Raw genomic sequence first — 14160 nt, 5'->3', positions numbered from 1 at the left:
CAAAGCACATGGACATGACAAATATATCCTGTGCTTATGAATTACCTTTTGTTTTTTGATGAATCCTGTCATGTTAGTCTCTGGCCTGTTTTCCAGGATGACTCCAGATTAGTGCAAACAATGGTAGTTTCAAAAGAGTGTCTGTGAATTTCCATTATGTGGACATTTCGGATATGCAATCTCTCTGTTTCTCTGCCATCTCCCGCTGTACCACCTCAAAAGTACACCGGTGCACGCGCCCACGCACGCGCACGCACCCACACATTAGGAAACCTGAGTAAACTATGTGTCACAGAGGCTTGCTATAAAAGCCCGTGGAGCGCTCGGACACGCAGCTCTGCTGACCTGGAGACCCCGCCGTCCAGCATGAAGACTCTCCTCCTAGTGGCGTTTGTTGGATGCCTCGGTAAGCACTTTGATCATTTATTATATACTTAATATCTCTAAATATTAAACGTACAACTGCATTTCTCACTTGTCCATCTGCACTTGCAGCCGCCGTGTCCGCGGCCCCCGCTAACACGGTGAAATGGTGCCTAAAATCGGACCAAGAATATCAGAAATGTTTGGCCCTCAAAGCCAAAGCTCCTGCATTCGCCTGCGTGAAGAAAGACAACACCCTCGACTGCATCATCGCAATCAAGGTGATTTATAAAAGAAATATCTTCATGTTTGATTTAATCTTTCACCTTTTAAAACATCGACAATCAATGCATATTGCAGTTTTGTTTTTAATTATGATTGAACCAGTGGTGGAAAAAGTTTCAGATCATTTAATTAGGTATAAGTAGTCTATAAATAGCTCAGTGTAAAGATATGTATTTATTTATTACAAGTAGTGCTCGTCCTGGCTGCATAAGCACAAGTATTATCAAATATGTCCAGCAAAATATGCTTGAAGGATTAAAAAAGAAGAAATGATAGGTTACATTTATATATTGTCATTTATAATGCCTGTGGTTTAATTAATTTAAGTAATTTAATACCAGAACATAAGTGCGCTTTGAATAAAAATCATTTTAAGCAAAGTAACTATAGCTGTTGCATCAAAACTACCCTAATATTGACAGAACAATCTGTAAATACTGCATATATTTTTGATCTGTAGAAGAGATCAAACATTATGTTTGTGTTTTATTTCATCAGGCTGGTGAAGCAGATGCCATCACTTTGGATGGAGGAGACATCTACACTGCTGGACTGAACAACTACGACCTGCATCCCATTATTGCTGAGGACTACGGCAGCGGTATGTTTACTTAATCAGCTGTCTTTACTGATGAAATCGAGGATGCTGAACATTTTAAATCAGCTACACATTCTAACTTCTTGTGTATACAACCCAGCTTCGGACACCTGTTACTACGCTGTTGCTGTGGTGAAGAAGGGCACTGGATTTGGCATCAAAGACCTCCAGGGGAAGAAAACATGCCACACTGGGTTGGGGAAGTCTGCAGGCTGGAACATTCCCATAGGAACGCTGCTGTCCATGAATCTGCTCCAGTGGTCAGGCATTGAAGACAGCCCTGTGGACGAAGGCGAGTTCACTGATTAACATGCTCTATTATATTATAAGTTGTAAAAACAATGTGACATTTAAATACTTATATTCCGAGTTCAGAGGTGATGCCATGCAGGTTTTATTACCTTTGGACAGAGCCAGACTAGTTGTTTCTCCTCTGATGCTAAGCTAATCTTCATATTTACCATTGTCGAAGAAATTCCACGAAAGAAAGCCTGTTGAGGTGCTGTGGTGGTGTGTGTTTATTAAAAAGCATGCCGGCACGCTTGTGAACTGACAGTCACAGAACGTACTTGAGCCAGTGAGTTGACCCCGAGCAAATGAAATGGAGCACTTTTATACAGAAAGACAATCGTGATCAAAGAATATGTAAAAGGGTAGGGAACAAAAGGTAAAGGAAGGTACTGTGGGGTAGGTAACAAAGGGCAGGGGGGGGGGCATTTGTATTAAGACCCGAAGTTGAGGTCAAACAAACAAAAGCACAGGAGGCACACATTTAGCATGTCAGAGAGAGACCAAGACCAAGGCCCAACATTAGGGGGGGTAATCATATTTGCCCAACTGTAACTTAACCTGCTTTTTGTTTTGCAGCGGTGGCCAATTACTTCCAGGCCAGCTGTGCCCCGGGGGCAGCAGCAGGCAGCAAACTGTGTCAGCTGTGCAAAGGAGACTGTTCCAGGTCCCACAAGGAGCCTTACTATGACTACGACGGAGCCTTCCAGTCAGTATCAGCCTTTCTTTTACTGTCCTCTACCAACCTCTTCACATCTACATTTCCTCTTCCTCCCTAACATGATGACCTGTCACAGCTCAGTCTGTAATCCTGCAACATTTTTACCACTACACTGCTGATAACAAACAAACCTGTAACGCTGATGTGTCTGTGGATTGGTAATAGGTGTCTGGTGGAGGATGCTGGACAAGTGGCTTTCGTGAAGCATCTCACCGTACCTGGTGAGTGTCACGTGATCATCTATTCTAACATGTATTGAATTACTCAAACTCAGCAGCCATGCAAGCTGGCCGGTAGTTTATTTCAATAAATGCCAAAATCTTCCTTTTGTTTTTTTTTTATTCAAACTAATATTAAATAAATTGAATTAAATAAATTTAATTCACACAAACAACAGCATCGTTGCCATGTATCATGGCATCTACATCACAACCTGAATATTATGTAACTTTTTCTGTAGCTCCTTATAATTTGCATGAAATGACCCCTTGATGATTAGGAACGCTTTCAGCAGAAAGACAAACAGTTTAGAGGAGATAGGAGAGGCAAACCAGCTCCAGTTTTTATTATACAAATTCACCTTAAAATCCATTTTGTCAATCACTAATTATTTGTTGTCGATGTCAAGTAATTGGTATCCTTTGCTACAGCAGTTATCCTTCGCTTTTGATTGTTTTTGTGTCCATTTCATGTCCATTGTGTTTAACCACAGATTTACTGATTTCCGATATGTTTCCCAATATGTCTATATGAACAAAATGCTGCTTTGCTAAACCATAAACATCGGCTTAACAAAATACAGTTCTGAGAGGATGGATAAGACATTTCTTTAGAACTGGAAGACTGGAAGAAAGAAATCACTGTTGTGGTCCACTTTCAGCTGCCGAAAAGGACAAGTACGAGCTGCTGTGCAAGGATAACACCAGAGCATCTATCGACAGCTATAAAACCTGCCACCTGGCCAGAGTACCAGCTCATGCTGTTGTCACCCGCAAGGACGAACAGCTGGAGGAATTAATCTGGACAAGCCTCAATTCAGTGCAGGTATAAAACTTGATATTTATACTGCACAAAGAGTCAGTAGTGAAGTTGATTGTCTGATAGAGATGATGAAGCAGTATAGTGATTCATAATTTTGAAGGATTCATTAAAACATGTAACTTACATAACATTTGCTTACTTTTCAGGGCTTTAACCTTTTCTCCTCAGAGGGCTATCCATCTGGCAAAAATCTGATGTTCAAGGACTCAACACAGAGGTTGGTGAGGGTGCCACCACAAACTGATTCCTTCCTGTATTTGGGTGCTGAATACATGGGCATTATCAGTTCTCTGAAGAGAGGTACAGTAAACATAAGCAGATAAAACCATCAGAGAAATGCATTTATTAGACAACAGACACTGGTTCATTGTTATGTTTTACGTTGCATTCTAGAGCAAACCCCAGCCGCTACATCCAGTGCCATTAAATGGTGTGCTGTGGGCCACGCTGAGACGGCCAAGTGTGACACATGGAGCATCAGCGCTGTGACTGATGACGGCACCGACATTGAATGCCAGAATGCCCCCACAGTTGACGATTGCCTGAAGAAGATTATGGTAAAACACTGAATATACCTCTTTTTTTTGTGCTGTTGTGCTGCGTTTGTCTCTCTGATTATCTGTTGTCTCAATTTTCCTGCAGCGTAAAGAGGCTGACGCGATGGCAGTGGATGGAGGACAGGTGTACACTGCTGGGAAATGCGGTTTGGTTCCTGTTATGGTGGAGCAGTATGATCAAGGTATGAGGTAGCACAAAAAACATCACATTACAATCCTGTGCTGTATTCTACCTTTTCTATACGAGTAATATTTGCATCTCTGTCTCTCTCCACAGGGCTGTGCGGCACCTCTGGAGGTAATGGCCACTACAGTATTTCTGCTTCTTCTAATTTTAATGATACAGACTCAGTGTTAAAATATTGATGTCACTATCTTTTTACATGTTCATCATTTCCTAAAATGACATAGAAAAAAAAGCAAAAAGAAATGTAATTGGTTACATAGTTCTTTTCAGGAAACCCATCGAGTCACATATCTGTGTATCACCCTGCTCTGAAGTTAACTGTTAAATTAAATTAACTAGAACTAATAATTATCTGATAGTTTTCTGATCCATCTCCTTCTGTTCTTCCACTCTTGTAGCCGCCTCCTCTTACTATGCCGTCGCTGTGGTAAAGAAGGGTTCAGGGGTGACCTGGGAAACCCTGAAGGGCAAGAAGTCCTGCCACACAGGCTTTGGCAGAACAGCCGGCTGGAACATGCCCATGGGCCACATCCACAAACAGACTAATGACTGTGACTTCAGTAAGTGTTCATTTTATATGATACTAACTACAACTGCAAAGTGTTTGTAGTTCTGTGCTGTGTACGGCCAACACAACTACTTACAACTTCTGTGCTGTTGAAGACGTGATTGCCTTTACCACACCTCTGAGTGTAACACCAACACATCTTGCTGACCATGTCTTCTCCTCCTCCTCGTCTTCCTTCTCAGCTAAGTTCTTCAGTGCTGGCTGTGCCCCCGGATCAGATCCCAACTCTCCATTCTGTACTCAGTGTGCCGGCAGTGGAAAAGCTGTGGGAGATGAATCCAAGTGCAAAGCCAGTGCTGATGAGCAGTACTACGGCTACGCTGGAGCCTTTAGGTAGGATGCAACAGTGCAATTGTTCTCTATCTAAAATGTTTATGTGCATTTATGTTAAAGGAATAGTTTGACATTTTGTGAAATACGCACATTTGTTTTCTTCCTGAGAACTGGAAAAGGAGATCGATACCACCCTCATGTCTGTACGCAGCTTGAAGCAGGAGGTAGATTCACACAAAGACCGTAACAGCAAGTTTGGCAAACAATTTAGACATCCTCTCAGCACCAAGCACCAAGAAAGAGTTACAGCATTTAACTTCCCTTTTAATTTAACAAGTCTGCTATGGCTTGAACAAAGGAGAAACATATTAATTAGTAATATTCAGGGCTGCTAATTGGCGTATCTTTGAGTGAACCAGCTCATTAGCTGTTTCCCCAACTTCATTTTTTATGCTAAGCTAACTGGGCTCCCAGTTTAGGGTCCCTCCAATGTTCACAGGTTCATATATTCCCAGAGCTAGGAGTAGGTTTTGGTTAGGAGTATTAGGAACTTAGCACCCTGAGAACATAAATACACCAGCTCTGTACTTAACACGCAGACATGAGGGTGGTATCAATCTTGTCATCAGCAACAAATTTAATGAACGTATCTAAAAATATCAAACTATTCCTTGAATTAGCCCACCAGAGCCCCCTGAAACTTCATCTTCATATTGCTCAAGTTTATGAATTGCATATCATTACAGATGTCTTGTGGAGGGTGCCGGCGATGTCGCCTTCATCAAACACACAATTGTCCCAGAAAACAGTGATGGTAAGAGACGGACATTGACCTGTTTTCATCTCTACAACATTGGTGTTGTCTCCCGCTAAATTAAAACATTCTTCCATGCCACCTCTTTTTGTCAAAGGCAACGGTCCATCATGGGCTAGCGCTGTGCATGCTGCTGACTACGAGCTGATCTGCCCCGGTAAGGGTCCAGTGCCAATCACCGATTACGCCTCTTGCAACCTCGGTGCCGTGCCCGCACACGCAGTGGTGACTCGTCCAAATCTCCACAGCGAGGTGGTCCGTATTCTCCAGGACCAGCAGGTCAGTGAGGATTTTTTTTGTCTGTTTTTGGTTGTTTGCTTTACAAAATATTTCATTACATTAACTAAGGGGTCAATGTAAGAGGTGTAAAAGATAGTTTTTGTCTCGCTTTATTGGATTTTTAGGATGTTTAGTGTTTTTGCAGGAGCGATTTTGTCAATTTGATGTGCTTAAATTTTATGTTTCACTTTAATGTTTTATTTTTCTTTAATATGGAATGTCCACGAGACCAGAATTGTCCAGTTCATCTTTACATTGTTTGAAGTTTTTTTTAGTGGAGCAGATGCTTTATTTTTCAGTGATGCTAAAATGTTTTTCTCACACAAGCTGTGCCTACAATTTCTACTCAATCAAGTTCTGTGTGTAGTTGTTTCCTCTCTAGTTTATCGTCTATTTCTGTGAAACTACTTCAGTGGAATATTGGCTACAGTTGTCACACTGATTTGTGTGTTTTTGTGTAATTTCTGTGTATTGATATACATGTTTAAATAACAAACAAAAAATGAATAAGTCTGTTTTAAATCTTGTGTTTTTCTATTTTTAGTCCAAGTTTGGTCCTGGTGGCAGTGATTCCTCATTTGAACTGTTCAAGTCAGATTCAGGAAAGAACCTCCTCTTCAAGGACTCTACCAAGTGTCTCCAGGAGATTCAAGAAGCAACATCCTATGACCAGTTTTTGGGAACAGAATACATGAATGCCATGAAATCTCTCAGGCAGTGCAGCGATAACACCCCAGGTTTGTACTGCTGTGGCTTATATCAAGAATAATAGGGCTGTAATTCAACAGATTCACTTTAAAATTGCACCACAAATAAAATAATTTGTCTTTTTCTCTTCCCAACAGATCTGGAGAAATCTTGCACTTTCCACACCTGCCAACAAAAAAACTAGTGCCGACGATGGACGATGTGGTGCCTCATTTGGCCTTCAGTGATTCGAGCACCTTAGCCACACTTCCCACACTAGACCCGAAAATTGCCTGGTGTATTTTCCTGCTGATCTTGCTGTAGACCTGTTTTTTTTTTTAGAAGTTGTAACCAACATATCACACCAACCACATCCTACAGTTCAACTATTCCACCATCAGTCATGTCCTACTGTAGCTGTTGAAACATAATGTTACATTGCCTGTATTATTGGATCAATGTTATGTTTTGTTAACACATGCCTAACTAGCTCCACTTCCACCAGCTACAAGTAAATGCTACCTATACATTGATTGATCGGTATTAAAGTATTGTAATATAATAAATAAAAAAAATCACACAACATTTTTCTGCAGAACCTTTTTTGTTTAAACTAATTTTACAATTGGTACTTGTACTAAAGTATCTGAGTACTTCCTCCACCACTGCATAGGTGTGGTGAAGGTCACCATTGCTGTCACTGAGAAAACACCGACCAGCAGTGTTTGTATTTCCCGATTAACAAGCCAGATGTGTTTTTATAAAAGCTGCCCCTGTTCTAAGAGTTATAATTTCATACATAATACATCCTATGATGTATTTAAAGGGAAATGTATCAAGGTGAATCGTCACTGGTGGATCATTATGTCATTCCTGCAGTTATACTCCACTTTTATATCTTAGTCAAGTGTAAAATAGACAACCTTCTCTCTCAGCAACACTTATCTTTTATCTAGTTGCACATTTCACATTTCTGAAAAGGGAGTTGCTTAAAATGTTTATCACAAAACAGATTTTTCCCTCATACGTGAGGCTCAACACACCACACAGAGCCCCAGACTAAAAGTGTGCTTGTGTGTAATGTCCAACCGATAATGCCTTGTTAACCCTTTGCTCTGCAGGTTTCAGAAGAACGATCAATGATGATAAGCTTATCCACTCTGAGTACGGCACAGTGATGTTATTGGCTTGCCCGCTGTGTTATCAAGAGGTGTCATTACAGTAATGCTGCTGACTGAAGTGTCAGCAGAGATTGACAAAGACACAGTCATTGTGAGGGTTCAGGAAACTGGCACAGGGATAAAGACTCAAATCCACTCACACAAGCCAGATAATTAGAGTCAAACCATCTTTAATCGGCCAGAGAGCAATAATACATCAGCAGGCTAAGACAAGAAGGCAGGGAATCACAAGAAAGGAAGGAAAGGATAAAAACTGGGCTGGAAATTTAAAGGAACACAGATATGATAACTGGAAGGGGACTCTCCTTGACTCTCCTTGACAGGCTTGACCTTGCTTACATGGAAGGTTGGGTGGATGTGCATCAACCTGTGAAGACATAACCTCACAGCCACAGGGTTAATGACCTTTGATACTGGAAAAGGTCCCACAAAGAGGGGTGTCAACTTACGGGGATTCCCTCGAATGGTAAAGTCACGGATGAATAGCCACACCCTCTCCCACCCTTGTTGCTCTGCAACGGTAGGTGGGAGCTGGGGTCCTATGGTGGTTAGCAGCCTTCTTGTAACTGCTGGATGTCTTTAACAGGGTCCGACGAGCGTTAAGCCAGGTGCGCCGGCACCTCCAGACTAGGGCCGCAGCAGAAGGCACACAGATCTCACCCTCAGAGGCAGAAAACAGGCAGTTTAAACCCAAAAACACATTCAAATGGAGACAAGGTAGGGTGTTGTGTGCATACTCAACACACAATAATTGTCGAGACCATGAGGATAGAATAGGTTCAGGGGTCTTAGGTGAGGTGTCAGGATCATGAATTCGAGACAAAGAATCAGGTTTTGCATTTTTAGAGCCAGGATGAAAAGTCACAAATTTAAATGAGTAAAAAATAAATTCCACCTAGCTTGTCTTGGGTTGAGTCTCCTGGCTCTGCGGATGTACTCAAGACTCTTGTGGTCTGTCCAGACCAAGAACGGTTGCTCTGCTCCGTCCAACCAGTGTCTCCACTCCTCTAATGGCAGCCTTCATGGCCAGCAGCTTCCGATCCCCAACATCGTAGTTCTGTTTTGAGCTAGACAGTTTTATGGAAGAGGAAAGCACACGGGTGAAGTTTATTGTCTTTCACTGGCCTCTGAGATAGGATGGCCCCCACCCTGATGTTAGAAGTGTCGACCTCTACAGCGAATTGCCAGTGAGGATCTGGGAGTACAAGGACTGAAGCCGTAGTGAAGGCCAGTCTCAGCTTTTTGAAAGCCTGGTCTGCCAGGGAAAACCTGTTCTTGGGGGAGGTCAGCTTATGCCATGGAGCGGCTACAGTGCCGAAGTTCTGCACAAACTTCTTGTAGAAGTTTGCGAATCCCAGGAAACGTTGCTTACGGTTCTTAGGTATGGGCCATTCAGCGACCGCCTTGACAGTCTCCGGGTCCATTTGGATCCTCCCCTCAGACACGATGAATCCTAGAAATGACACTGTGGGTACATGGAACTGACATTTCTCTGCTTTAACACCTTAATGCACACCAAATGATAGGCATTGCACAAGTCCAGCTTGGTGAATACTTTGGCGCCTTGTAGCAGTTTGAATGCAGTGGATATCATTGAGACCCTTGTAGTCAGTGTAGGGCCGAAGAAAGCCGTCCCTCTTGTCCACGAAGAAGAACCCAGCCCCAGCTGGGGAAGATGATGGTCTGATGATTTCTGCTTTCAGAGAAGTGCTAATGTAATCATTCATGGTCTGTAGTTCTGGTGCAAAAAGAGAGTAAAGATCTCCGTTGGGTGGGAAGGTGCCGGGCAGGAGATCTGGGGCACAATCATAAGGTCTGTGAGAGGGAAGAGAGGTGGCACGAGACTTATTGAACAACTCCTTGAGGTCTAGGTAACACTGGGGAACCTTAGAGAGATTGGGATAGACAGAGTCAATGTTTGAAGGAACGCCAGAGATCGCTGCAAGCAGAACAGGGATGCGTGCGTCTGAATTGCAGATAGTCCGTGCAGGAAAGCATCATACACTGCCGGCTGGTTCCATCCGCTGTGGCGCGACAATGGTACAGAACTCAATTGTGTCATCAGCGACACTGCTTCTTCCCTGTCTCAAGTGTACCAACGCATGGGCAGCCTCCTGACCCGGTCTGTTGAAAAGTCTTGGTAACGTGTTTGTAAAGAGTTGTAAAGTGTCACATACCGTAGATCTCCTGCTCCACTCCTCTGTAGCCCATGCCTCCGCTCTACCAGACAGATGGAAAATAACGTTAGGCAACTTGGGCTTAATCAGAGCTCATACTGGGTGAGGAATGGCCAACAGTCCCGAGTCCCTGGAGAATCTCTCCAGTCAGGAGAGCTGAATGGGGATCTGTGATGTTACCGGAACCATCAAAGGTCTCTCAGCCACAGGCGAGAATGGTGAGGAGGCTGAAACCAGTGCAGGAGTCCCGCCTGTGGCTCCTGGGGAGGCATCGTGAGACATCTGTTGAACGTGAGTTGTCAAAAGGGTGAGTTGCTCACCAAACTTTTAGCTAGCACCTACTCGTGCCGGGTGTTACGTTTCCCTTTGGGAGGGGGGGACTGTGGGGGTTGTGCCAAATAAAATAACCAAAGTACAAAAAAATAGGGCCTAGCTCAACCTTTCTCTGTGAGAAAAGAAAAAGGCAAGGCAAGGCAAGTTTATTTGTATAGCACAATTCGTACACAAGGCAATTCATAGTGCTTTACAGAGGCAAGGAAAAACATTAGACATTAAGACAAGCAATAGAAATAAAAATAAAAATAAAAAAGAGAAATTTAATTAAAAAAATAAAACCAATAATTAATAAAACATCAAAATGTAATTTAAAATCATGATTAAAAATTCTTTAGAAGAGCTCAGCCATAGGCACATGAAAAGAGAAAAGTTTTTAACCTGGATTTAAAAGTGCTAAGAGTTGGGGCTGATTTCAGTCCTACTGGTAGTTTGTTCCAGTTGTGAGCAGCATAACTGCTAAAATGCTGCTTCACCGTGTCTGGTTTGAACTCTGTGCTCCACTATCTGACCTGAGTCAGTAGATCTCAGAGCCCTACTGGGTCTATATTCTACTAACATGTCGTTTATGTATTGTGGGCCTAAACCATTCCGTGATTTGTAAACTAGTAGCAGAACTTTAACATCTATTCTGGGAGCCAGTGTAAAGACTTAAGAACTGGGATGATGTGCTCTGATCTCTTTGTTCTGGTCAAAACTCGAGCTGCTGCGTTCTGAATGAGCTGCAGCTGTTTGATAGTTTTTTGGGGGAGTCCAGTCAAAAGACCATTACAGTCTACTGGGGATGAAAGCATGGATCAGCTTCTCCTGATCTTCTTGGGACATAAAGCCCCTAACTCTGGATATGTTCTTAAGTTGGTAGAAGGCTGTTTTGGTGACTGATTTTATGTGACTGTTGAAGGTCAGATCTGAGTCTATCAACACGCCAAGGTTTCGGACTTGGTCTTTAGTTTCTAGAGACAGTAACTCAAGGTGTTTACTGACAGCAACCCTCTTTATTGCCAAAACCAATGACCTCAGTTTTTTCTTGATTTAATTGAAGAAAATTTTGGCTCATCCAATTTTTGACTTGCTCTAGACAGTTACACAATGACTCTATAGGACTGCAGTCATCTGGGGACAGCGCAAGATATATCTGTGTAACTATCTGCATAACTATGATAGTTGACATTAGAATTCTCCAGAATTTGACCCAAAGGCAGCATATATAGGCTGAACAAAAGGGGTCCAAGAACTGACCCCTGAGGAACCCCACATGTCATAGCCACTCGATCCGATTGATTACTTCCAATGGTCACAAAATAACTCCACTCCTCCAAGTAAGGAGCAAACAAAAGGCCTGACTATCTTATCTACAACAATATCTGAAAAGAATAAAAATACACCAGAGGCAACAACCCATAACCTAGTGTGATAACAATTACTTTCTAAGTGCACGAATGTATAGGGTACCCCAGTCTCTATCCCCCACCACAAACCTTCATAGAGCAACAGCAAGTCAGAGAGCAAAGACAGAGAGCCAGAGCAACAGAGAGAGGCTTTTAAAAGGTGTCCTCCGTCTCTGATTGGCTGACTGACTCGAGGGTGAGCCAATCCCCAGCTCTTCTGGAGCCCACAGGTGGCAGCCAATCCTCCCCTTTTCACCTGAAGGACAAAGGGAGGAAGGAGAGAAAGAGACACACACACACACACACACAAATCTATACACGTAACACGGACGTACTATCAGGTGGCACACAGAAGGATTCGAGATGCAGACTCTGAGACAATGGTAGTTTACTAGACAAGTATTTGGTAGTACAATAATGTCTAGGCAAAGGTATAAAATCGTCGGGCAAGAATCGTGGTCAAAAAACAGGCACATGGTCAATAATCAGGTCAATCAAAAACTAGAAATACAAGTCAAAGAAACGCTGGATTGCTGCACTAGACGAGACGAACTGGCGACAAACAAAGGGATCACAGAGACTAAATACAGAGGGAAAGGGAAGGGGAAACACAATCAGGCAGTTTGACTAGAAGGTGCGTGGTGCCACAGTTTTCCTCTCTTTTGATTTATTTTGGAGTCAAACATAGATTTTAATGTGTTATTTGATTTAATTCTATGTAGCAAATCATCTGTATATTAGCATCACCGGTTCAGTTCTATGCCATTCAATACTCATCAGCCGTTAATCAAGGGGCTGGGATAATAATGGGATCATCTTTAGTGTCTTCTTACTTATTTATCACTTTCCCTAAAAAAGAAACAAACATGCACAGAATAAATAAAAAGTTCTGGTTCAGTTGCCTCACTTGTTCTCATAATTGGCTCAATTTTTGTTGTTGGGAAACTTCACTCAAGGTTTATGTGCAAATATTTGCATTACAGGGCAAAAAGTAATAATTGCAGGCAGATTTCATATTATCTGATATCTCCATCTGCAAAGATGAATCTTGTTTATACTTTTATTTAATACTGGTTTACAAATATTCTTTATTCTATTTGTTTGCAAACTGCAAGTTACTGTAGTGTCAGACACAAAAGCACATAAGAAAATATAAAGAAGTGCAAAGAAACAGGGTACAGGGTAAAAGAAAGACATGGGAATTCTCAGAAAAAGCCTCTTTTATTAACTGTGGTTTTGTTATGTCAAGAGTTTGGCTTTGGATGCTGCAGTCATCTGGTTACAAAACAAGGAAGCTTGAATTGTCTATTGTAAACTAAAAATATAAAAGGTTTCGGTAGATAACAGTTCAAATACAATGCCAGTATCCTCATATCCTTAATAAAGAATGTAACCGATCCACTCCAGTATCATTGAGTAATGAAACATGAATACCAGTTCAATGTTAAATCAGAAGCAGATCAGAAATCTTTGGTCTTGTTTTGGGTAACAATAGGTAAACATGACTCTTGTGTGGGACACAGCGCAGCCTAGTAAACTTTTTTATCAAGTTCAGTACTTTAATTACTTACAAATAATCTTCTTACAGCAGCACTCCCTCCCAGGTCATGTCTGGGTTCAGCAGGTCCTGTTGTCAAATCGTGTAATTTTAGAAGGACATGAAACAGCAGAAAAGACTTAGATTTCCTAGATTTACAGACAGCATGTGTTTGTTTGTAATGCCAGTGGTGTAAAGTAACTAAGTACTTTTACTCAAGTGGCACTGAGGGGAAATATTGCACTTAGATGCATTCATTTAGCAGCTGTAGTTAGATATAATTCAAACAATATATAAAATACTGAAGATGAAATCCATCAACTAAGAGTAAAATACTATTTAACACATTAATAAAATATTAAAATGAATACAATAATATGATATTTTAACTCAACTCAACTCAACTTATATATAATCATATAATACTGATGGGAGCCATTAGGCTCCATATTTTTTCTTTTGATACTTGAAATGCAAGTTGCAGATAATACTGAAATTTTACTTTTGTAAGATTTTGAATGCAGGACTTTTACATCTAATGACATATTTCTTTCAGTTAGTAAGTAATACTGTTTTTTACTGCATTATTTATATTTTTAAAGCACAAGACAGCTGAAGAAGCGGTCCAGAAACAGAGAATAAAACACAAAGCACATGGACACGACAAATATATCCTGTGCTCATGAATTACCTTTTGTTGTTTGATAAATCGTGTCATGTTAGTCTCTGGCCTGTTTTCTAGGATGACTCCAGATTAGCGCACACAATGGTTGAATAGTTTCTAAAGAGTGTCTGTGAATTTCCATTATGTGGACATTTCGGATATGTAATCTCTCTGTTTCTCTGCCATCTCCCACTGTACCACCCACACCTGAGTAAGAAA

General features: G+C 41.6%; 1 protein-coding gene across 1 annotated transcript; it reads left to right on the top strand.

Moving 5' to 3' along the window:
- Positions 1–249: 249 nt before the first annotated feature.
- Positions 250–7246, top strand: LOC104918274 (serotransferrin). The gene is made up of 17 exons (XM_027288527.1): positions 250–406; positions 496–644; positions 1147–1249; positions 1347–1538; positions 2114–2243; positions 2421–2476; positions 3136–3299; positions 3443–3596; positions 3690–3853; positions 3939–4035; positions 4131–4151; positions 4439–4600; positions 4791–4941; positions 5628–5695; positions 5793–5974; positions 6519–6711; positions 6820–7246. The coding sequence occupies exons 1-17, from the start codon at positions 367–369 to the stop codon at positions 6864–6866; spliced, it is 2073 nt and encodes a 690-aa protein (XP_027144328.1). The 5' UTR covers positions 250–366; the 3' UTR covers positions 6867–7246.
- Positions 7247–14160: the final 6914 nt, after the last annotated feature.

The sequence above is a fragment of the Larimichthys crocea genome, chromosome II (assembly GCF_000972845.2).
Source record: "Larimichthys crocea isolate SSNF chromosome II, L_crocea_2.0, whole genome shotgun sequence".
NCBI lineage: Eukaryota > Metazoa > Chordata > Actinopteri > Sciaenidae > Larimichthys > Larimichthys crocea.
This window is presented reverse-complemented; position numbering and strand designations above follow the sequence as displayed.